Below are 23,649 nucleotides of genomic sequence, written 5' to 3'. Positions count from 1 at the left end.
GCCCTGCAGGTGACTCTGGGGTCAGGGGAAAGGACCTGGAAAGGGACCAGGACAACAGGATCTGGTTTACAGAAATAAACCATCTCTGAAGAAAGGGACTGAAATTCTGCTGTTGTTGGGAGCTTTATTTGATCCACTGCCCTGTGAGTCAGCCCACCAGCTTCTAGTTTGTCATAGAAGTTAGGTGAACCTTTCCGCAGAGCACAGAGGACATGATTCCATGGGACACATGGATGAACAGTCTCTGCTCAAACAATATTTTATTGATAGAAATGCAGGGAACGGTTACTACGGTGATGGGAACACAATCCCAATCCTTACAAAATTCAGTTAAAAAAAGTCAAAGACAATAAAAATAATCCATACGTAAAAAGGTAGAAAAGCAGCCCACTTCCAGTCCCTGGGATCTCAAGCTTTGCCTGCTTCCTGGAATTTCTTCAGCAAGGCTTCATCTGCCCGGAGGGCAAAGGTCAGTATACGCTTCTGGTAGTACTGGGGGTCGAGTTCCAGATTGTCAATAACGTCCGACAGGAGGTGAGCTCTCTCCACTGAGCAGCCTGGTGCATCGTAGCTCAGAGCGGTGAAATGCACATGCAGGTGGAAGTAGGATGGCTGGTAATGCAGGTAAATCCGCAGCTGGGAGCCAGCCACGCCAAAGCGCTTTAATATGGCTTCCTGGGGAAGAAAGGGTAGAGAATTTAATCTCCCAAATAATACACTGAAAAGTTTTAGCATCATATCCAAGGGCAGAGGACTGGATAGAAGCACACTGGTAAATCCGATGACCTAGCCCAGTCTCTTGTGATGGTGAATTAACATCAAGGGACATCAGTACTACTTCTCCTTTCATCCAAAGATCTCAAAATATACAATTTCCAAATTGTACAAAGGAATTGCTGAAATACAGTAACTTGTGAGGTGGAATATAAAAGCTGAGTTCATAGTGATGCTGTGGATCATTTAGAACAGAAAGTGCAGAATACTAGCTGAAACGGCAAGGGGATGGGGGATAAGATTTAGGTAGCAGAATGCAATTACTCGACTGGAATTTAGCCAGGACAACAGGATTAATACTCCTGCTTTACAAAAAGTGCCATGGGACCTGTAATGACTATGAGGGATCAAGCCCTCAGTTCTAGGTCTTGTCTGAGAATGACAGAAGACGAGGTTTTGGTTACACACTTGTTCTCCAACGTTTTTACATATTTTCCCCTTCTCAGATTCCTGCAGAAGCAAATTGATGGACAGGGTCACGCAATACTAGATGCTTGGCCGACAGTCCGCCCAGCTGTAAATCCACCGCTAGTGTCTCTTTGAGAATTCTAACCCAGTGCAGACAGAGGCCAGCTGCACACTAAAGCTTTATTAGAGAGGCAGGAAAGGGGGGAACAGACTCCCAAGCCCTGCCCAAAAGCCTATTACCAGCCAAGCTCACTGGCCATTAGGTACATGCCTGCAGAAGAATTTAAATGGGTGGAGAACTACTTTAGGTTCAGACATACCATGCAGTGAAAACATTACAGAAAGAGCTGTAAAAACAGACTGAGATGAGAGCTTACTGCATGGGCTCTACCAGAAAGGATTTATGAAAGCAGATGTCAAGGCTGTGATGATGTCTGAGCATCTGAGCCGTTATCTAATGTTTAAAATACAAGCTGGGAGGCAAGAGGCGAGCAAGTGGGGGGGGGGGGGGAGGTGGAAAGGGAGGAGATGGTGTCTGCTGTGGGGAAAAGCATCCCGGCACCACATAGAGAGGAGCAGAGGGAAAGGGAGGGTAGGTTACTGTTTCTCCAACTAATCTGAAGGTCACTGTGGGAGCAGAGGTGGGAGTAGTTTTGGCCACCACCCCACGCACATAGCTGAGCCTAGTGGCACATGTCCCCTCATAAATTTATTCTCCAAGGCAGATGCCTGCTCCAGCAGGGATCCCAAATCACCAGGCCCATATGCGCGGGACACATCCTCATAGGCAGGAAAGCAAAGCATGCTAGCTCAGCACCTCCCCCAGCACAGGGAGAGAGGTAATGATAGGCCAGATTCTGATCTCAGCTCCGCTAGTATAAATCTGGAGCCATGCTACTGAAGTCCCTTGAGTCTGTCCCCGCAGGGCCACCAGTGAGACAGACCCAGAGCTGCCCCCATACAGGCCCATTTGCTGAAACGGGGGTTTGCAGAGCAGACGGCTGCCTCCTTCCCATTAACTACCTCCATAACGAGGCCTGTTTGTTGTGGGGGCTGGACAACACACCCAGCATGTTTACCCTTAAGAGTGCATCCTGTCAGCTTTTGTTGTTCTCCATTCCAGACTTATCGCTCCAGTTTGCTGGGTGAGTTACAGGATCCTGTTACCAGTCGGTGTAATTAAAGCTAGAAACAGCGACAGTGAACTTGTCAGGGACCTTCCAACATGCTGCGCTCGTGTGCTGGTTGGGAACGCTAAGATTCCTCACCCCATCTTTTAATTAATCTCTGCTTTCCCTGATGCAATTACTTCCTGAATTTCCAGTGCAATGAAGGGGAAAAAGCTCAAGTCCCTGTTACTGAACATGCTATATCATGGGCCTAGAAAGATCATCAGGAGCTGAAAAATGGGCATGAATTTAGAAGCAAGTTATTAATGCAGGGGACAAACCTCCTGCGTGACTCAGGAGAGTGACTGCCCCCCAACTCCAGTGGGCAGTTTCTGCAGTTTCATGGTCATAATGCTTAGCACCTCTACAGCACTTTGTATTCAGAGATTCCAAGGCCAGAAGGGACCCCGGGATCATCTAGTCCGACCTCCAGTACGACACAGACTTGATTAAAAAACACCCCGTGACAGAATAATCTACCACAACCCTTGGTGAGTAGTTCCAGTGGTTAGTTACCTTCACTTAAGAATCTGTATCTTAATTCTAGTCTGAATCTGTCTGGCTTCAACTTCCAGCCAGGCACTGGATCTTGTTAGACCTTTGTCTGATAGATTGAAGAGCCCATCATCAAATTTCTGCCCCCACGTAGGTACTTACAGACTGTGAGATCATGTCACTCCTTCACTTTTCCTTTGGTAAGCTAAATAGACTCTAAGGCATGTTTCCCAATTCTTCTAAGCACTTCACATATTACCTAGTGCATCTGTCAGACCCTGGCAAAGTAGGTATTATCCCCCTGTTGCACATGGGAAAGCTGAGGCTCAGAGAGGGGAAGCCCATGATCACACAAGTGAGTGGCAAAAAGGAATAGAACCGCGTTGTCCTGACTCCCCGTCCCCTGCTCTAACCACTACCATCCTATTTTCCTCTCTAGAGCCAGGAGTTTCATATCTTGCAGCCACCCTTGAGTTCAGCAATCTGCAGAGCAGCAGTGAGCTTTCTCCGATGGGCCCACCCATCAGCCAGAGCTAGTGGCTCAAGCCAGGGCAGTTATAGTTACAGCGTTGGAAAGGAATGGAAGAGGAGTCTCATACAGCACATGCTAAAAACAGTCTCAATGAAGGATTGACTGGCTTTGCGAGAAGGGGTGAAGTTGGCTAAAAATCCGGCTAAAGTCTGGCTAAAAATCCCAATTCCAAGTCAGACTGTGTGTTCAGACTTTAGTGCTTCAAGCCCAGGTGCCAAGATTCTGCTCCAAAGAATGGGTAATGTCACAGCCAGGGTTACATCCATCGTCTCTCCATGGCTGTTCCATAGGGCCAACTAATACAGTGACATGGAAGCCAAGAGACAATAATCAGGTGGGAGGCTGAATTCAGTGAAGATGGACGCTGCTGCTCTAGGCCTTGAGACAGACTACCAAGAGTTTGAGCCAAGTCCACTGTAGGATGAGCTGCTGTCATCAAAACTCATCATCCCTGCATAAGAAATGCACTAGTCTGCCATGGAGAATCCTTGTCCTGGCTCCAATTCTGAAGCTGGAGGAATCTTTTTCCTATTCTTGGGTCATGTTCACAGAACTGGGAATTGCAGATTGGGTTGTCCCACGAGGAGGACACTGGTAAACCTACGGAAGAGCACATTAGCCTTTGGAGCTCTGTGCTGTGACCTCAGGAGGGAAAGCAGGATGGCAAGACAATGAAGACTCCCTGCTTATGTCCAACGGGAGCAGGGAGATTGACGAGAGAAAACCAGAAAATGCTTCCCATGGCCCTACAGAGACATGTTACTTTCCTACGCACAGAGCCCTTATTACTGCTTGAAGTTCAAGCAGGGCCACTGTAACTCATCTGGCCTCTAGTGAATAAATCTTGGATCACACTTAGATTTTATCTTTTTCCTTTGCAGTTTCTCCCTCTAGCACAGAAGCACCACCAGGCACGTCATATACAGTGACACAACAGGCCTTAGGTGGTGTCCAGCAGGGCTGCCACATTCATGCATAAATTAATATTTACCTAACAATTTTCATCCCCAAGAGCTTCACAAACAGCACTCAGTATCACTGGAATTGCAGCCACCTCTGGGGTAGGAAGAAACATACCAGGTATGCAGTAAAGGCAGAGCTCTTTCAAACTGGATCCTTACACTTCTAAGCCATTTCCTCCACTCTGTGTTTCCATTTGGGTAACAGCTGCTATGGGGACCCCATTTCCAACATCTGGTCTCACAGAAAGAGTCACCTTTTGTTTTCTCAGTGACATCTGATAGCAGAAAATTAATCATAATCAAATTACTGTCCCCAGCAGAATAGGAGCAGCTGGAGGACGAAACTGTAAATGCAGGCCCAGGATGCGTAGGCTGGTGGGTATGAAACACTCCAGACTAAACCCCATGCGGAGAGATTGTGGCATATCCAGACACTTTCCAGTCTGCTCCCTGAGCAAACAGCTGTCATGACAGCCCAGGTCGATTCCCTAAAACCTCACTAGCGGGAAGCCAGCATCAGCAGGGTGAAGTTGGCTGCTATTCCCTGCTGATGGGAAACGAGGCAGTTCCCAAACTGATCTTCCACAAGTAAAACAGAGACCCTGGTGGGTGCTTATATACTAAGGTGATGAGGGCCATAAGAAGCCGGATAGATAAGTGACATAACACCCACCTTTCCTTCTTGCAAGATGTTCCTCAGCAAAGGCAGGTGCTCAGCGGTGAGGTCTCGCAGTGACTTTATCCCCCGACGGTGGCAGATGGCTATCAAGTACAGGTCATCTAGCTGCAGAGACAGGACCTTGTTACCACCAAAATATAACATTAAAAGCAGCTGGAGATTCTAGGTCTTAGAGCTTCTCGGAAAATATAACTATACTAGTGCAGCTATGAGAGGGGTCTTGCCCCGTATCGATACGGACTGTTGTCATCCATTGCACTGCCACCTAGATTGGGCTGAATAGTATCTGTGAAACAGGATACTAGAGATCTTCCCCCCCATATACTGGGGAATGATTTCTTTGTGAATGGAGTTTCCCCCACTGTTGAGCCAGTTCTATACCTGGTCAGATACCATTAATCAACATTTTCCCCCAATCAGTAAATAATGTCTTTGCAATTCCCCCCGCATCGTTTGGCCAGTTCCGCTGACACCTTTGTTATGGTAAATGGAGCAGCTAAATAAAACCTAAATATGATATAGTGATGTAGGATCAAATCTTTACGATCACGTCTTCTCTCTTCTTCCATCCTTTGACAAATCTCTCTTTGGCCTTGAATATTCATACTTTCCTGTTGCTAATATGCTTAAATGAATTAGCAAATTGAATCACCTTTCACAGTGACACTTACTGCTTTTGTAGCACCTTTTACATGAGTATCTCATAATCAGTTTTAGAATGTTAATATCAAGTCCCACATCTCTGTGAGGAAGACAGTGCTACGATTGTGACGTTCCCCTCTGGCGTTATCTGGACCGGTGATCTGCTAGGTCACTCCAATCCTTGACTCTGGGAGCCAGCCTTACCCTGCTCTGCTGTGAGAACCCCCACTCCCAGGCTGTTCACGCGCAGCCTCTGGCATGTAAGCTGCTCCCAGCTACTTGCAACCGAATGACACTAGTCAATATCTCCAGTCCCAGACATAACCCTAGGAACCTCCATCTTGCAGTGTCCCAAGGGCCACATTGGGGTTGCAAAACTGTATGGAGGGCCCGGTTGGGAAGACTGTGCCTCCCCAAACAGCCTGTCCCCCACCCCCATCCGCCCCCTCCCACTTCCCACCCCCCGACTGCCCACCTCAGAACTCCCCACCCATCCAACCCCCCCTGCTCCTTGTCCCCTGACCGCCCCCCTCCCGGGACCCCCCACCCCTAACTGCCCGCTTCCGGGGCCCCATCCCCCATCCAACCCCCCCCCCCCCCCCCCGACTGCCCTGACCCCTATCCACACCCCCGCCCCTGACAGGCCCCCTGGGACTCCCAGGCCTATCCAACCTTCCCCCGCTCGCTGTCCCCTGACTTCCCCCACCCCGAACCTCCACCCCAACCAACCGCCCCGACAGGCCCCCCGGGACTCCCAGGCCTATCCAACCCTCCCCCGCTCGCTGTCCCCTGACTTCCCCCGCCCCAAACCTCCACCCCATCCAACCGCCCCGACAGGCCCCCTGGGACTCCCACACCTATCCAACCACCCTCTGCTCCCTGACTGCCCCCCAGGACGCCTCACCCCGGCCCCCTTACCATGCCCCTCAGAGCAGCATGTCTGGCAGCCGCGCCGCCCAGCCGGACCAGACATGCTGCCACGCTGCCCTGCACGAGTGCGTGGCCCCGTTTCACAGAGCGCTGTCCGCGTGGCGGCGTGACAGCAGGGGAGGGGCCAGGGGCTAGTCTCCCTGGTGGGGAGCTCAAGGGCTGGGCAGGATAGTCCCACAGGCCGGATGTGGCCTGCGGGCCATAGCTTGCCCACCTCTGGGCTGACTGGTTACCCTTCAGCCAGGCTCTCCCCTTTCATCAGCGCTTCAGTCGCTGGGGGGTGGTGTCTGTAGATGGAGGTGGAAGAGAGAGGAAGAGCATGGCAAACGTCTCTCCCTTTTATCATGTTCTTTCTTCTCTCTTGGCTTTGCTCCCCCTTCAGGGTCAGTCCCAAACTGGCCAAGGAAAGGGGGGTGACTCACTCGAGAGCCCAACAGATCCTTTGTTGCTGCCTAGGCCAGTGTCCTTTGTTCACAGAATCATAGAATATTAGGGTTGGAAGGGACCTCAAGAGGTCATCTAGTCCAATCCCCTGCTCAAAGCAGGACCAAACCCCAGTTCTGTGAGGCTGGGCTGGATTTGTCTCATACATGCCTGATGAGATGTAAACTGCCCCTCTGTTCCTGGCGAGTTTTGCCTGGGCTTCTTTTAAGCCATGAGGACACATTTTCAGCCTCATAACTATATACATGAAATTACAACTATAACATCATCATAGCAACACTGCTCGGTGCATCATGAGCCTTCCGAAGACACACAACATAATAAACTTTGCATTGGATACCACACAATCATACATAAGGATGAACATGGGGGTGCAGGGTGTTCCCCCGAGATATAGAGTGTCAGGATGACTCCCATTTTACAGCTGGGTAAAACGAGACACAGACTTGCCCAAAGCCAGAGTGAGGCAATGGGAGAACTGGAAACAGAAGTCAGGAGCCTAGATTCCCAGCCATTTGCTCGAAGCATTGTCTCCCTGCAGGACAAGAGAGCAAAGTGTCCCCCTGAACAGATGTTAAGAAGATTTTTCTAAGAATTCAAAAGGACAAAAGCGTAACTTTTTATTTCAAAATGGAAAGGTCTCATGTGTTACTGCTTGAATATTACAAATTGGGCCAGTTTCCAATCACTCTGGTTCTTGAAATAACACATCTCTCAAGAATTAATGAGTCAATTCACAATACCAGTGTAGTGAGATACATCTCATCTACAGAATTTGATCAGCCAGGCTTCCAGCATTGCCCAAGGTACTTGGTGAAACAAACATTTGATCACCCTTATGGACACAAGTCATTATAAATGGAAAGAAACAAAAATCTTTTTGGCTAGGTATTACATACTGGGTAACACACATACACAGATGTTCTCTCAAGATTCTTATTGAGTTTCAAGGGCTGTACTGGTCATAAAATCAGTTATAAAGTTCTGATTTGTCAGAACATACATACATACTATTATTAATTATTATTTGTATTCCAGCAGCCTCGTGAGACCGCAGCTGAAATTGGGGGCCCATATAGAGCCATACCTAAAACTCCGTCTATATTCTGCATGTTTTCTGCCATGGGATGACAAAGCTTTACACAACACAGCTTTTGTAGCACATTCTATCAGCTGCCCAATGCTTCCAAAGTGTAATCCTTCATGTATGCAAACATTCCCTTTCTGTAGGGTTCTAGAGCTTGTGCTCCTTGTACTGAGTCAGCTACTCTCTAAGGTACGGTCACAACATGTGTGTATAGAACAAATAATTTAGATGTCTAAGATCCTCTCTGCCTTTTCGCTGTTAAAATAATTCCACCTGGCTATTCTGAAAGAGCAGTTTATTTGAGAATATGGCTCTCAGGATGCCTGCTCAGACACCCAAAGCATGACACTTCCAATCACATCTTTTCGTTTCCAAGGCACAAAGTGATTTTCATTTCTCTACATTTATTTATCATTCTCAGGCTGACCTAGTTAGCTCAGTGGGTTCACTTTATAGCTCCTAGACAAGACAGAATATTATTGAGGCTTATTAAAATCACCCTGGGATCCCTATTGGACCTGGACTACAGACACAAAGCAAATCTCTCTCTTCTCCTTAGAACAACATCTGTATGTTGCTGTTTGAAATAAATAAGCCTATTGCTAAAAAGGCTCTGGATGATGTAATGTAAAACATTTCAGGCAACGCCTCAGGGCTCTTGTGGGTTTGAGAAGAAGTGAATGGTTAAAGAGATCTCAAACATGCTTTTAGCAGCATGTTTAACTAAAACGCATTCCTCCATGCAAGCCAAAAAAACAACTACTGTATTTCCTAGGTATCAATTTACTCCCATTATATATGGCCTGGTGATCCTGGAGAAGAGCCTTCTAATCCAAACCTCAGCAGCTGAAGTGGATAATTAGAGACACTTCCTTCACTAGTTCAAATACTTGGAAAACTCAGCTTGTCCATGTGGGAATTCCCATTTCCCTGACATCACTGGGCTGGAACAGAACTTCACCCACAATTTCAATTTGAAAGGTACAATTACACAGGGAGGTCTGTAGCTCTGCCCACTTGCCGCCCTTGGTGAGTGGTCAGAGCAAAGATAATCATGCAGACATGTGTAATAAATCAGTGGCCACACGGAGTCTGTAACCATCCTTTACAGAGCATGCTGTGGTCAACCGGTGTGGTCTCACTGAAGTCAATGCAGCGGAACCATTAAGAAACTGGCCCTATGACTCCTTAGGCTTTATAGATGTCAGCTAGGAAAGAACTCAACCTGCGTAAAGCCCAAATGCCTTAACCATGGAACCTGCCCATTATCTGTAATCATACTAAGGCTTATAAACTCTGTGGGTCCCCAGCTGCTAGAGAAAGATACAATTACACACAACTGGGCAGGTCTAATTCTCTCCAGCAGAGCAATAGCCAGCACACTGCATGCCCACATTGTGGGAAAAGGTCATGCAATATGTACACTGCACAAACAGCTCCAGTCTTCTCTTTACACACAGAGCATGCAATGTTTTGGAAGACTCTAGCCTTGCAGATGCTGAAGCCTGAAATCATAGTTGTAGATATCCAGCAAGAGGGGAAATGCACCTCCATTGCATTATTTACGTGGGGAGGGGAAAAAAAAAGAAAAGAAGAAAGATTGTGCAGATTTCACATTTTGACAGAGAGGAACGCTAGCACCTTCTGTTCACTTTATTGAGGTCACCGACATTCAGAACAATTTCAAAGAGTAAAAACAAACAAGAATTCCTGCTGCAATCCACCAGCCTGAAATAATTAAAATCCACCCGTGCGTCATCCTCAATTAAAGGGCTACGTTAGCGGAACAGGACCCTGCTGAGCAGGCTTCTAAGTCCTAGCCCAAGAGATGCTTTGACAGCTTGGGAGCCATGTAGAGATGACGTAATTTAATCTAGTGGCCTAAGGCTCTGGGATGGAGCCTGCCGAGTGTGCTGATCGGATGAATCAAAATCAGACAGTTCAGAACAGATGAGTGCTTTGAAGGATCACTGCTGAAATGGTTGTTATGACAGATAGCAAGTTTAATGCGATATACTCCTTGTAGGACTCGAGATGCACTGGACTCCAACTCGTTCGGTGTTTTTCAGACTGTAATTTATTTACACCGGGTCTCTATCTTCCCCTAGATATTCTCTCCTGACTGCACATCCCTGAACTTCCCACAAGTCACCTGATCTGAAGTTCAAAATTCTGCTCTTTCTGGGGGCAAGACTATGAACTGCATATGTAACCTGCTGACTGCAAGAGAGCATGCATGCACTGAAGTCTGTACAAAAGGCTCTATGATGCGTGTTTTCTTTGTCCTGACTCTATTCTTTTCCTCCCACTTCTTAGGGGATTCCCTGTTGAAGCTGCATTGTCTCAAAATAAAATAATTTTTTATTTGTCTAATGCCAACAGTGTCCTAAGAATTTGAGGGCAATTTGCGATGCTAGAGCGACTTCCATCCAAGGATCCCCAGGTGTCTTGCAGACATTAATGAAACTAAACTTCACAATACCCCATGCAAGGCAGGCAAGTGTTATCCCCAATTTTAAATAAAAGCGGGGAGCCGGAAGCCCAAGCACTTTTGGAGCTCATCCCCAAAATGTGCATTAGGAGGAGGCTGTCCAACTGGGCAGAAAGCAAGTGAGAACACAAGTGCTCTAGTGAGGGGAAAGCAGGTGGAAACTGGCCCTCGGGGAACCAAGGGAGCGGACATTATGAGGTGTCCACTTTGAAGGCCCTGGGAGGTAGTGCAGTAGCGAGGAAAGGCAAGACAAAAATGGCTTGCTTAAGGCACCAACACACATGGGATGAACCTGACTCCAAATGGCCCTGTACTTGTTCAAAGCCATTCACAGCCAGGGACCAATCCCTGGTTCATACGGGGCCAAAGACAGGGTTCATCGCTCTTCCTGGACGGGCTCTCAGCTGCGGGGAGCGGCTATGAATCCTGGGGGGATCTAGAGACTGGAGATGGAGTCTAAACAGCTTCCTTGATCTTTTTGTTGCCTCAGTGAATCATTAACTAAGGCAGCCTTTACACATATTCTATGGGTTTTTAAATCTCAGCAGCTGCTCTGTTACCGACAATTTCCATAAGTGCAGATCACTGAGCAGAAAGGGTCCGACGTCCTGTACTAGCCTCAAGCTTTCTAACAGCTCTCATTCCCCTTTCTAGCGTCCGAAAAGAGCAGAGTCCAGAAGACAGAATTTGCATTAAAGAAACCAAACAGAGTATCCCATAGTTTTAAAGACAGTGGAGACCTGTGGGAACGAGCGGTATTTTATGCCTGCCAGTATTTGGCAATGAAATGGAAGGGCTCACACTGCTTGGCCTTCTGCTTGGTTTTTTAAACGAAGGAGCAGGAAACAAGGAAAACAATACAACCTAGGTATCACCTGGCCTAAATATCTGAACTGGTTCCAATGATGCTGACAAACTAATTTCTCTAGAGCAGAGGTTCTCAACCTTCTTCTTTCTGAGGCCCCCCCCCCCCATGCTATAAAAGCCCGCAGCCCACTTGTCCCACAGTAACTGGCTTTCTGCATATAAAAGCCAGAGTCGGCATTAGGGAGTAGCAAGAAAATCAACTGCCTGGGGCCCCATGCGACAGGGCCCCCCCAACAAAGCTACATTGCTCAGGCTTCAGCCCCGGGTGGCGGGGCTCAGGGACCTGGGCTTCAGCCCCATGCGGTGGGGCTTCGGCTTTCTGCCCTGGGCCCCAGCAACTCTAATGCTGGCCTTGATTGGAGGCCCCTCTGAAACCTGCTCAAGGCCCCCTAGGAGGTCCTGGACCCCTGGTTGAAAACCACTGCTGTAGAAGAACTCATATCAGCACTTCTAATCCTGGCTGGAGTCACATGTTTCCTTTCTAGAGAACTAGAATTCATGCTTTTCGGAATTCCTAGATGAAAATATTTTCACCAGGGGAGGGGGGGATGGTTAATTATAAATAGCACTTTTCATCCTGAGATCTCAAAGCACTTGTCAAAGTTGGATAAGTATCACTATTCTCATTTTACAGATGGTGAAGACCAAGACAAAAAGATTAAGTGTTTTGCCCAATGTTGCACAGCAACTCAGTGAAGAAGTCAGAAATAGGATCTCCTGACTCCCAGTCTGGTGCACTATTTGCTGGATCACACTTGAATATAAGAGTATAAAGTTATTTTGCAGCATTAACTCAGAGTGCTCATGAGTTACTTTCAGTCCTGGTGCATATATTTAATAAAGTGGAACTGAAATGAATGGGAGTTTTGCCAATGATTTATATGCAGCCAGGACTGCAACCTTGTTATTTTGAGCTTTAGGGCTTAAACTCCATTTATTTGGTCCCAGATCTTGCAGTTTTTAGACCACAAAAGTACCACATTAAGCATATTTGGTATAAGAGCAAAAAATGTGAGTTAAGAACCACTACGTTTAAGATTATAGGCTGGACTAAGGTCTGTGAATGTCAAGATGTGCAGAAGAAAGAGTATTCATTCCAGTAGTTAAGTAGTTGCTTATGAGATGACTGTGTGATACAAGCTATGACAGTAACCTTGATGCAAATGCAAATAGTTAAACACTCTAGAAAGAAGGAAAGTTAATTGCATCAATTAAAAGGGACACTGTCAGGTTGATTTATGTCTAATATTTAGGTTTACAAAAATGAGGTTTCAAAAATCTAAAAGTCAATAGAAATTTGTCAGGAAAAACAAATAACTTTGGCTTTAAACATGCCCTGGCAATGTTTGGATAGGTACACAAGAACCAGAAAGTGAAGTTTACTAGTAAGTCACTAAACAAAAGTGAAACTGGCCAGTCTGTTCTCATTGTCAAGCAGAGTGAAATGTAGTGTTACATAAATGATACATAATTAACTAACAACACCATTAACGATAACAGTATATTTAATTTTTCAAGCAGCAGTTTTAATAATTTCAAGTGTTGTTAAAAATACAGCTAAGGAGGCTTCTTGTGTGTTACTTCGAAACAGGCATTGTCCCTTTAAAGAGCTAGAGGATCAAATGAGAAGCTAACCTGTTTCTGATTCCACTTAAAATCTGGAATGAGAATGAAACCATTGGAAGAATCAGGGTTTTCGTGGATTATTCGATCAGCCTCAGCCTTCTTCTCCAGGATATTATACACCCACTGGAAGAAAGAAATACGCAGTTTATAAAGACAGCAAAACAAACAAGCGCTGCATCCTTCACCTCAAGATCTTAGATTAATTCTGACTCACTGCAAATGGAAGCTGCACTTGGATTTTAAAAAGGACCAAATAATTTTATGGCCAATAACATTTGTAGTTAATGATCCATGAAATAATCAAATATGATCCAGGCCATCAGCTGATCACTAGAGAGGTCAGGAGGGAATTTTTCACATACGTACAGAATTGCACAATTGACTGGATGAGTTATGGGAGATTTTTGCTTTCCTCTGAACCACTGAGGGAGATTTAGGTTAGATGTAAGGAAAAACAAACATTCTAACTGTAAGGATAGTTAGAACAGGTTACCTAGGGAGGTCATGGAATCACCCCACTAGAGGTTTTTAAGGACAGTTTAGACAAAAACCTGCCATGGATGGTCTAGGTTTACTTGGTCCTGCCTCAGCACAAGGGAATGGATTAGATGACCTGCTGAAGTCACTTCTAGCCCTACTTTTCTATGATTCTATTAAGTATTGACCACTGCTGGAGATGTGATACTAGACTTAGATGGTTTAATCCAGTATAGCAAATCTACATTCCTGCGTGAGAGAGCTTGGAAAGAACTATCCCTGACAGGATCACTGATGCTGTGAAACAGCTATTGCTGAAGCACAGCTGTTTAACGTGGCTGGGAAGAGTTTATCTAGGGTATTCAATGAGACTAAGGGTATGTCCACACAGCAACTAGACACCCGTGGCTGGCTCACTCTAGCCAACTTGGGCTTGCGGGGGTTGGCCTTTGGGGCTGTTTCATTGCAATGTAGACTTCTGGGTTCGGGCAGGAGCCCAGGCTCTAGGAACCTGCAGCAATGAAACAGCCCCTCAGGCCGAGCCCCATGAGCCTTTGCTGTGTAGACGTACTCCAAGGTGATTGGAACAGGCACTCTTCTCTTACTATGAGTTTTACAGCATGTAACACAATGGGGCTCTGATTCTGATTGGGGGCTACCACAATAATAATTCAAAAGACTGCCAGTTGCCACAGAACATGCTGTGTGTTAGAATATGGTTTGCTCCTGCCTGTGTGGCTAGACCAACCTATTTTATAACCAGGTTAAAAAAAAAAAAAGTGCATTCGCCCTGGCTTTGAACAAATTGTGATCCATCCGCCCAGGCTATACCAAATGGTTATAACACAGCTGGTCTTCCCTCACGTTAAGCCACCATGCTTTAACACGGTCAGTTTCACAGGGCAGACAGGTTCTGTTAGTGCTAATATCCATGGTCAACGTTTTATGCCATGGTCATTCCCATTAATTTCTCTTTCAGGAGGTTTGCAATATGGTACATGTGCGCGTGCTGTGTTTTGCTAAATGACTCCGTGGTGGTTTTGCTTGTACCTGACACCTTCAGTAAATAATCTGTAATAAGAACGGTTCTTTAAAAAGGGAGCTGGGATCTCATCACAGCAAGACTCAGCTCAGAGGCAGAGCGAGCGAAGCAGGGATCTTGACTTTAGTATGGTGCAGCGGGGCGGCCACCCCACTCCAGCCCTGAAGGGGTTAAAAGCAGCCTTGGAGAGCCGTGGCTGGGAACAGCTAGGTTGATTGGGGGAAGCAGACACTGCTGGGGCCACACCCCAATCAGTCCACAGCTGGCCCTTATAAGAGGGCTGTGGGCCAGAAGCTGAAGAGTCTCACTCTAGCCCTGGAGTAGGAAGGGCTAGCTGCCTGAGAGTGAGGGACCTTAAGCAGAGCAGTGCTGGGGAAGGGCAAAGGGCGCAGGGGAGCTCCAGACTGGTAAAGGCCCAGAAAGGTACTGGGGCTGCAGAGGGGCAGCCTGGGAATAGGCAAAGGCAGCAGGTCCTACCCTCTTGCCAGTGGACTCTTTTACAGACTGCAGTCTGCCCCAGGGAAAGGGGGGCTGAATGACGACTGGCAGTAGCCACTGAGGCAAGGTGGGTTTAGAGGGTTGGGGGTTCCCCTGGGAGGGGAGACCCAGAGTGGGGGAAAAGGAAGAGGAAAGGGGCACTGGGGTCCGGGAGGGACACAGGGCCAGCAGCAGGCAAGACACCGGCCTGCAGAGGGTGCTCCGAAAGCTGGAAAGAGCTAATTCCCAGATGACCAGCAGAAGGCACCGCACTAGTGAGTCTCACCACACTACAATGGCTTTTGATACAGTCTCGCATGACTTCATAAACAAACTAGGGAAATATAGCCTAGATGGAGCTACTAGAAGGTGGGTGTATAACTGGTTGGAAAACCATTCCCAAAGAGTAGTTATCAGGGGTTCACAGTCCAGGAGGGCATATTGAATGGGGTCCTGCAGGGATCGGTCCTGGGACTGGTCAATATCTTCATCAATGATTTGGATGGCATAGAGAGTCCACATATAAAGTTTGCAGATTGTACCAAGCTGGGAGGGGTTGCAAGTGCTTTGGAGGATAGGATTAAAATTCAAAATGACCTGGATACACTGGAGAAATGTTCAGAAGTAAATAGGATGAAATCAGCAAGGACAAAGAGGTTTTTAAGGCCAGGCTTGAGAAAGCCCTGGCTGGGATGATTTAGTTGGGGTTGGTCCTGCTTTGAGCAGGGGGTTGGATTAGATGACCTCCTGAGGTCTCTTCCAACCCTAATCTTTTATGATTCTATGAATTGCAAAGTACTCCACTTAGGAAGGAACAATCAATTGCACACATACAAAATGGGAAATAATTGCCTAGGAAGGAGTACTGCGGAAAGGGATCTGGCGGTTATAATGGATCACAAGCTAAATATGAGTCAACAGTGTAATGCTTGCAAGAAAAGCAAACATCATTCTGGGCTGTATTAGCAGGACTGCTGTAAGCAAAACATGAGAAGTAATTCTTCCATTCTTCTCTGCACTGGTAAGGCCTCAACTGGAGTACTGTGCCCAGTTCTGGGTGCCAGATTTCAGGAATGATGCGGACAAATTGGAAAAAGTCCAGAGCAACAAAAATGATTAAAGGTCTAGAAAACATGACCTATGAGAAAATATTGAAAAAATTGAGTTTGTTTAGTCTAGAGCAGAGAAGACGGGGGGGGGGGAACGACACATGGTAACAGTTTTCAAGTACATAAAAGGTTGTTACAAGGAGGAGGGGAAAAAATTGTTCTCATTAACCTCTGAAGACTGGACAAGAAACAATGGGCTCAAATTGCAGCCATGGAGGTTTAGGTTGGACATTAGAAAAAACTTCCTGTCATCGTAGCTAAGCACTGGAACAAATTATTTAAGGGAGGTTGTGGAATCTCCATCACTGGAGTTTTTTAAGAACTGGTTAGACAAACACGTGTCAGGGATGGTCTACTTTTACATAGTCCTGCCTTGAGTGTAGAGGACTGGACTAGAAGACCTTTGGAGGTCCCTTCAAGTCCTATGATCCACCAAGGCCTGAGGTTCCCTGCAGTCCCAGGAAATTGATCATGGACACATGGTGGTATCTGCTGAGCCCCATCCTTCCTCCCAGTTCCCAGCCAACACGCCATGGGGCTAATTCCATGGTTTACAAAATCTGAACTGCATTCAAAAACAGTAACTCCTCACAACTACAGCTGAGCAGCCACCTTACTGAGAATAGGGAGCTAAAAAATAATCTGAGACCCTAGCAAAGGAGATATCACCATGCCCTTCTATTGTGTTTTATACAAGGACCATAGATCTCGTCACCAGCATCTCAACTTCTACCAGTGAGGCATTATCCACATTTTATAGAGGACGAAACGGGACCTCCCAAGACTGAGAGCAAGTGAGAGCTGGGAATAGCACTGTTGTAATAATTGGGGCCTGACAGGCCTACCCCAATTGTGAGCCCAGCTGTGGATAAATGGCTACAAGTTTATAAAATCACCGTTCCAGTCACGATAACAATTGTTGCTGGAGAAAAGCACAAAAGGGAAACTCCATTAGTTCAAACAAAAAGGTTTGCTGTTATAACTCAAGGACTGCATTAAGATCACATCTGGTACACAGAAGGAGGGGGGGACCAGAAACCAATGGACCAAAATTTGTTGTGTATGGAAATTGGACAAAATAATGAGGGGATGGGCTATTCTTCCCACCATTCCTTTTTCAGGGCCTTAAAAAATCCTAGAGGCTGCTTGCAAACAGGTGAACCAAACGAAGCGAGGTTTGGCATCATGGCTGCCACCCCCAGCAACTCCTGGGGCCCCGTGACACTACTGGACCTTCATCATCCTGATCCTGAAAAGTTTCTTGACCCAACTGGGCCAGAGACAGCGACCCAGGGATCACTGCCACCTCCAACGGCTCCAGCTAAATCCCAAACACCACCTGGCATGAGAGACTCTGGATCCTGCTTGTCACCTGCTCTTTCATGTGTCATTTTCCTTCTCTGCTTTATTTCTTCTCTTTCCAATCGCTCTCTTTTTTGCCTCCTGTTTAACAAGCATCTGGCTTAGCCAGCCAAAGCTGCATATTTTGCAATGCTCTGCGCCTGTTACTGGAAAGGCAACTACAAGTAATGCCTACATAGTCTGAGGCTGGTACAAGTTTCCCAGATCTTGGAGTGGTTGAGAAGACCCATATGCTGTACCTGTGTTCCTCCAGCAGTGAGGCTGTAAGTGAGAGCTTCACAGACAGAAGCTGCATTTTCTACCTTTGCTATGCATTTCTTTCCCTTTGTGTGTGTGTTCGTCTCGTTTCATCTTAAAGGAAGCAGGATTAGACTTTAACAACAACAGCAAAAACAGCACCGGGCCAGCTCAGCGAACGTCTCTTTTTCCCTCCTGAAAAGGACAGTTTTCACCATCTTTGATACCATTTAACTGACTGTCAAGACAGGGGGGGTTTCCCTTATAAAAATTCCTTACAGCTGAAGGGAAAGGGAGTAAGAGCTATTGGTTAAAAGGAAAGCCTTATTTAATAACTTTACATTTCAGTAACAGTTTTTCCTTATCATAGAATATCAGGATTGGAAGGGACCTCAGGAGGTCATCTAGTCCAACCCCCTGCTCAAAGCAGGACAAATCCCCAATTTTTGCCCCACATCCCTAAATGGCCCCCTCAAGGATTGAACTCACAACCCTGGGTTTAGCAGGCCAATGCTCAAACCACTGAGCTATCCCTCCCCCTCCTTCTTTTTCTGTATCTTTAATAAAAAGTTTAAAAGATTTTTAATGGTGATTTTGCCATGGGACTGCGCAGGTCAAGGTCGCTGTACTTGAAACCCTGAACCAACTTTAACTGTTATGTTGTATCGTGGGGGTTGTGTTAACACCATTGACTCTCTGGGCCCATTCCAAAGAAGTTAACACAATGGCATGCCCAAGTCTAGACCTTGGCACCTGTTTTAACCACAGGGAGTCAACAGCAGAGCTGAGTACAGATGCCAGGAGTCTTCACATCCCCAGTCACCAGTTTTAAATGACCACCAAACACTGCCTTTAGATTGGGGTCCTGGTAAGCCGATCCCATCCTACTGCTGCATTGCGTTAGTCTGTCAAAGAATGGGATCATTTCAAAATGAAACCCTTCAGCGGTTTAATAACACAAGTGCCTAAGGCATTCCAATACCACAGTGAGGAGCAAGGGATACATGCTCAGACAGATCCATTACATTGGTCTCCCAATGCCGATTAACCCGTATAACAGCAAGAGAAACTGGCCTGCAACCTTGGAGACTAGACCCCACTGTTAGTGCCATTCTAATGTCACCTTTCAAGTAAGCCGGCCACTCCCCACTTCAGAACTGCAGAGCTTAAGGCAACAGATGCAATTTGGGGCTCTATAGGGCATCTTTCATACCCTTAGACTGTGCACATGCTTTCTACGAGACTGTCAGAAGAAGAAAAGCCTCTGGGTCAGTTTAATAAGCCTGCGTGAATCTATGGCACGTGACAAACATCGGCCAGTCCAGCTACATTGAGTGTGAGGAGGGGGGATCCCTGTCGAACACAGCTGTGCTGGCAAAAGCCAATACTACTTCCTGTGCTTTTCACAGTATAGCTTATTTCATTCATGCGGACTGGGATAAGCTAAACAGACCCAAGCGCCTGGTATAAATTGCGTCCACACAGGAGCGCTCTTCCAGGATAGTATATTGATATAGCTACACTGCTCAAGTGCAGACATGGCCTAAATCAATCTGCAAACTCCATTTTGTTTTGTGAATGCCATTTTGATTGTAAGACCACACCATGCCTACACATTTGCCTTTTACCTTACATCTTGTGCTGGAACCTCCAAGGTGGGGTCAGGAGAAATTCCTATACCTAGCAGAGAGCTAAAAAAGGAAAGCTATTAACATGGATGATCTTTCATTGAGACAAAAGATTCCAAAACAATGAGCTGGTCACTGCCCAGGAGAACCTGTTTCACCTGATAGGCTTGTAACCAAGCAATGGATCAACTGAGGAGGGCCTAAAGCAGCGCAGGATGGTCATCTGACAAAGGAGACTGGAACTTTATAAAAAGGACTTGCTGGAGCAAGGCCAGAGCCAGAAGCAGATAAGGTTAAGTTTGAGAAGAGGAGGAATCCTGCACCCCCTGAAAAGACATTCACCAAAAAGCCATGATCAAATGTTAACAGGCTCTTGGATTGGGGAGGAAACTGAGGCAGGGATTTGCATGTATGTGTTATTTTTCCCATAGATCTGTATCTCTCTTGTGCCATCTTAGAGAGAGAGTGTGTGTGTGTTTAGAAATTCCTTTGCAGAGTGCGTGTTACTTACTCACATGTTGCGTAGATCCCCAAAAGGGGGAAACTACAAGCCGGAAGGTCCATACCCTTGGAGGAACTCTGGGAGTATGGAGTAGCTACTGGGGAGGCTTGGGAGAACCAGCACTAGTTTGAGAGCTGAGGTAACCCACCAGGATTTCCAGCTCAACTTAAGTGCAGAACCAGGGGGTTGTGCTTATCTTCAAAGCTGGAGCCTCTGCTTGCTGATTTAAGAACTTTAATGACTTGCTCTGGCCATTTACATTTCTCCTCTCAGCAACTACACCATCCTTTACAGCTCCACTTATGTTATTTGGCTTTTTGTCTGACAAGACTCTGCTTCTCAGAAGGGATACAGGGCCCTAGACAGTGCAGAGGAATGCCTCCTACTGGGACACTACTGTCGAAGGACAGCAGTGTTTGGAGGTGCCTAGCCTCCTGCTGAGGAAAAGGAAGAGGACAGGAACTGAAGGCAGAGTAGGAAGATTGTGGATGTGGGGACAGATGTTTGTGAAAGGCAGACCTGGTAGGTTATCTTTGTGCTGTGTGGGGATTGAGACTCTGGCATTCCTCAGCTCACACTCAGAAGGGAGGAAGCCGTCTGCTCAACTGCACTGGGGTTCTAGCCTCTGTACTACTGTCAGAAACGCAGCATCTAGGGATGCCTCTTGCAGCAGTGTTGTTCAATGGTTATAGTACCTGGCTTCAACCCAGGAGATCTGGGTTCTATTTCTGTTCTGCCAATGCCTTCCTGTGTGACCTGGGGAAAGTCACTTCCTCCCTCTGGGCAACAATTTCCCCCATCTGTAAAACAAGGATGAGAGAGACTTACGTGCCTTTGGAAAGTGCTTTACAATCTGCAGATGAAGACACTGTTTGCAGTATTGTATTGAAAAGGTTCTCAGACTTTGCATCACCTTGCTAGCCCTCATACAACTGTAGGTGGCTACTGTGCATTTGTTCTGGACATTGCTCCATTTCCTTTTTTGCTACAGATGGTGTCTGTTAAATAGGCTGAACAAGCAAGGGGGAGTTCAAACTCCTGGATTCTATCCTAGTTCTGCAAAGACTTGCTGGGTAAGTCATCCCCTGTGGCTCAGTTTTCCCATCTATAAAATGGGTCAAATCCCTTTTTCTTCCTGAATTCATGCCTATAAAGCTCAGTGATACTTAGAAGAGGAACAAGCCATTCAGCCATGTTTGGATTCTCTTGCTTTAAATTCCAGTAGTTATAAGGAATTGTCAAAAGCAACACAGTCAACTCCCCATCACTGATGTGTATCTGTCCTAGACTGCAGCTCGCAGAATTTAAAAACATCTTTTTAGAAATTATATCTGGGGCTTGGTTTCTTTTAAGTGAATTGCTGCAAACATTTTCTTGGGTTCCTAGGTGATGCCCTCAGCATTAACTGCCTCTTTAAATGGCAGGTAAGGTACATAGTAGAGTTGGGCTGGCAGCTGAAGATCCATTTTAGTCATTTTGAAGCCACAATTCTGTCCTATCAAACTCCTACTAGTCTACAGTGGAAAACAAGGTGGTCTTGTGTGATTAAATGGGGATCAGCTGATCATTGTTAGTCTACCTGCATTAGACACTAGAAGATGCCTGTCCAGAGACAATTAGTGCAGCTACAATGGGGACATTGCTCTAAAATTGTCCACGCCTTGAATTCAAGATTCTTCTGTCTGGAAGGATGGAGACTAAGGTGGAAAACAGACTGTTTTCCAAAGGATGGAAAGTAATTTTTTTTACACCCTTCTTATTTTGTCTGCTCTACTGGTTTCAACAAGAGGAAGAAGAGGACTAGAGACTGCAGTATCAAAAGTGGATGGCTAGGGTATACAGTATAATAAAACTATGTTGGGGGACCTCTCCCAGTTTACTTGAGATAGACCATCAGATGTGCCTTGGTTACTCTGCTTTCCCAGGAGGACAGTACAACTCACGAGTGCTGACTGGAATATATACAGTTCAAATGGTCACAACAGAGAGGGTTAATTCTAGTATAGTGCCAACAGCAGCCAAGTCCAGGATGCTTACAGCTGTCAGAGTAAAGACATGGAGAAAAATGTTTGCTTTAGAAAAAAGAAAAGGAGCACTTGTGGCACCTTAGAGACTAACAAATTTATCTGAGCATAAGCTTTCGTGAGCCACAGAGTGAGCTGTAGCTCACGAAAGCTTATGCTCAAATAAATGGGTTAGTCTCTAAGGTGCCACAAGTCCTCCTGTTCTTTTTGCGAATACAGACTAACAAGGCTGCTACTCTGAAACCTTTGCTTTAGAAAGTTACAGTAATCTACACAAACATCCTCTTGTTTTCTCCCCACTAATAAATGCCTATTGTAGATGATTGGTGCTGCAGTTTGATGATGCTGGCATGAGAGCTGAAAATTGTACCAGACAAAAGGATATGAGACAGGAGAGTAATTGAGAGCACATTGCAGCCTACAAAGTGGCCTCTCTCACTACATGCAAAGAAGCCCAGCCATGTTCAGCTGTAAATGATTAGAAAACAAACATCACAACAGCTACCCTGTTCTTAACTGCTTCAGTGCTGCGGAGGGTAGTAGAGAAACATGGACAACACCCCTGGGTGCCCTGGGTACCAGGTACAACACTGATCGAGCCCCAGCATCCCAATGAGAGATCAGCACTTTAGAGCAGTGGTTCCCAAACTTTAACAACCTGTGAACCCCTTTCACTAAAATGTCAAGTCTCGTGAACCCCCTCCTAAAAATGAATATTTCCAGGGATTTTCTCCTTTACCTGAGCATAAATTATAAAAGCAGTGATCTTGGAAATAGAAAATTTGTTTTTTTTGTCATGCTTATTACACACTATTAATTAATATTTATCATTACCGGATTTTTATTACATTATGAAAACAGCAACACTCTTCCAAGATCTCACTTTCGTAGCTTGTATCACTTTGAATAAGCCTTTTGTAAGACAAGACTCCTGTGTTTCATCAAGGAGTAAGAGGTGAAACAGCAGGAAGGTATTTAAGAAGCCAACTCAAAGAGTTCCTTCTACACAATCATTCAGGTCTTGAGCAGTCCAGGCAAACAACGCACGTTAGAACAAAGCTTAAACTTGTTCTTCATAATAATTTTAAAAACAAAACAAGCGGCCTATTTAATTTTAAAAACAGCAAAAAAAAATCCACCTTCTTTTCCATTTCTTATAAGGAGTCTTGAAGTTTAAATCCCCTCAGTGTGATAGGTATGCTTGCTTTGATCTGCTTTGCTCTTGGAAGTCCAGGGGCTCCGGGCCGCTGGCCCTGTGCTGCTCAGGGTCCCTATGGACAACTCTGTCTGCCATTAGGGAATTTTCTCCTTGAGAACCCCCAGTAACATTTCGCAAACCCCAGTTTGGGAAGCACTGTTTTAGAGAGAGGTTATTTCTAATGTATTGCCTCAGTGGATCCTCACCTGTGGTCCTACAGCAAGGCATGCAACTCCCTCATTGGGAATCAGCCCAGGCAACTTCACAAAGGAAAACACATGGAGGCTGCAGCAAAGAGGGTGAGGAACAGTTTGGATTAGGGGCTGGTTTTGATTTGATATCAGCTGCTGTTCAGATTAGACAGGAGTTAATTACAATCCTCACTTTTAATGCACTTTTTCAAAGCCCTATGCAAATATTACCTAATTAGAGTCAATGTTGCATTTCCGGAATAATTACTCCTACTTCTGTGCAATCAGCATAAGTT

General features: G+C 46.0%; 1 protein-coding gene across 2 annotated transcripts in view; it reads right to left on the bottom strand.

The window, feature by feature from the left end:
- Nucleotides 1-236: 236 nt before the first annotated feature.
- Nucleotides 237-23,649, bottom strand: part of DCPS (decapping enzyme, scavenger) — a 63,280-nt gene continuing 39,867 nt past the window's right edge. The window contains exons 4-6 of one of the 2 annotated variants that reach the window (XM_048827637.2): nt 13,116-13,229; nt 5,014-5,124; nt 237-675 (exon numbers count right to left, since the gene is read on the bottom strand). In XM_048827637.2, coding sequence (XP_048683594.2) covers nt 409-675; nt 5,014-5,124; nt 13,116-13,229 — 492 coding nt within the window. In that variant the 3' untranslated portion in view covers nt 237-408. Of the gene's footprint in view, nt 676-4,480; nt 4,616-5,013; nt 5,125-13,115; nt 13,230-23,649 lie in introns of those variants that run through there. The other variant, XM_048827638.2, reaches the window with a different exon arrangement.

This window comes from Caretta caretta, chromosome 22 (assembly GCF_965140235.1).
Source record: "Caretta caretta isolate rCarCar2 chromosome 22, rCarCar1.hap1, whole genome shotgun sequence".
In the NCBI taxonomy this organism is placed as follows: Eukaryota; Metazoa; Chordata; order Testudines; family Cheloniidae; genus Caretta; species Caretta caretta.
This window is presented reverse-complemented; position numbering and strand designations above follow the sequence as displayed.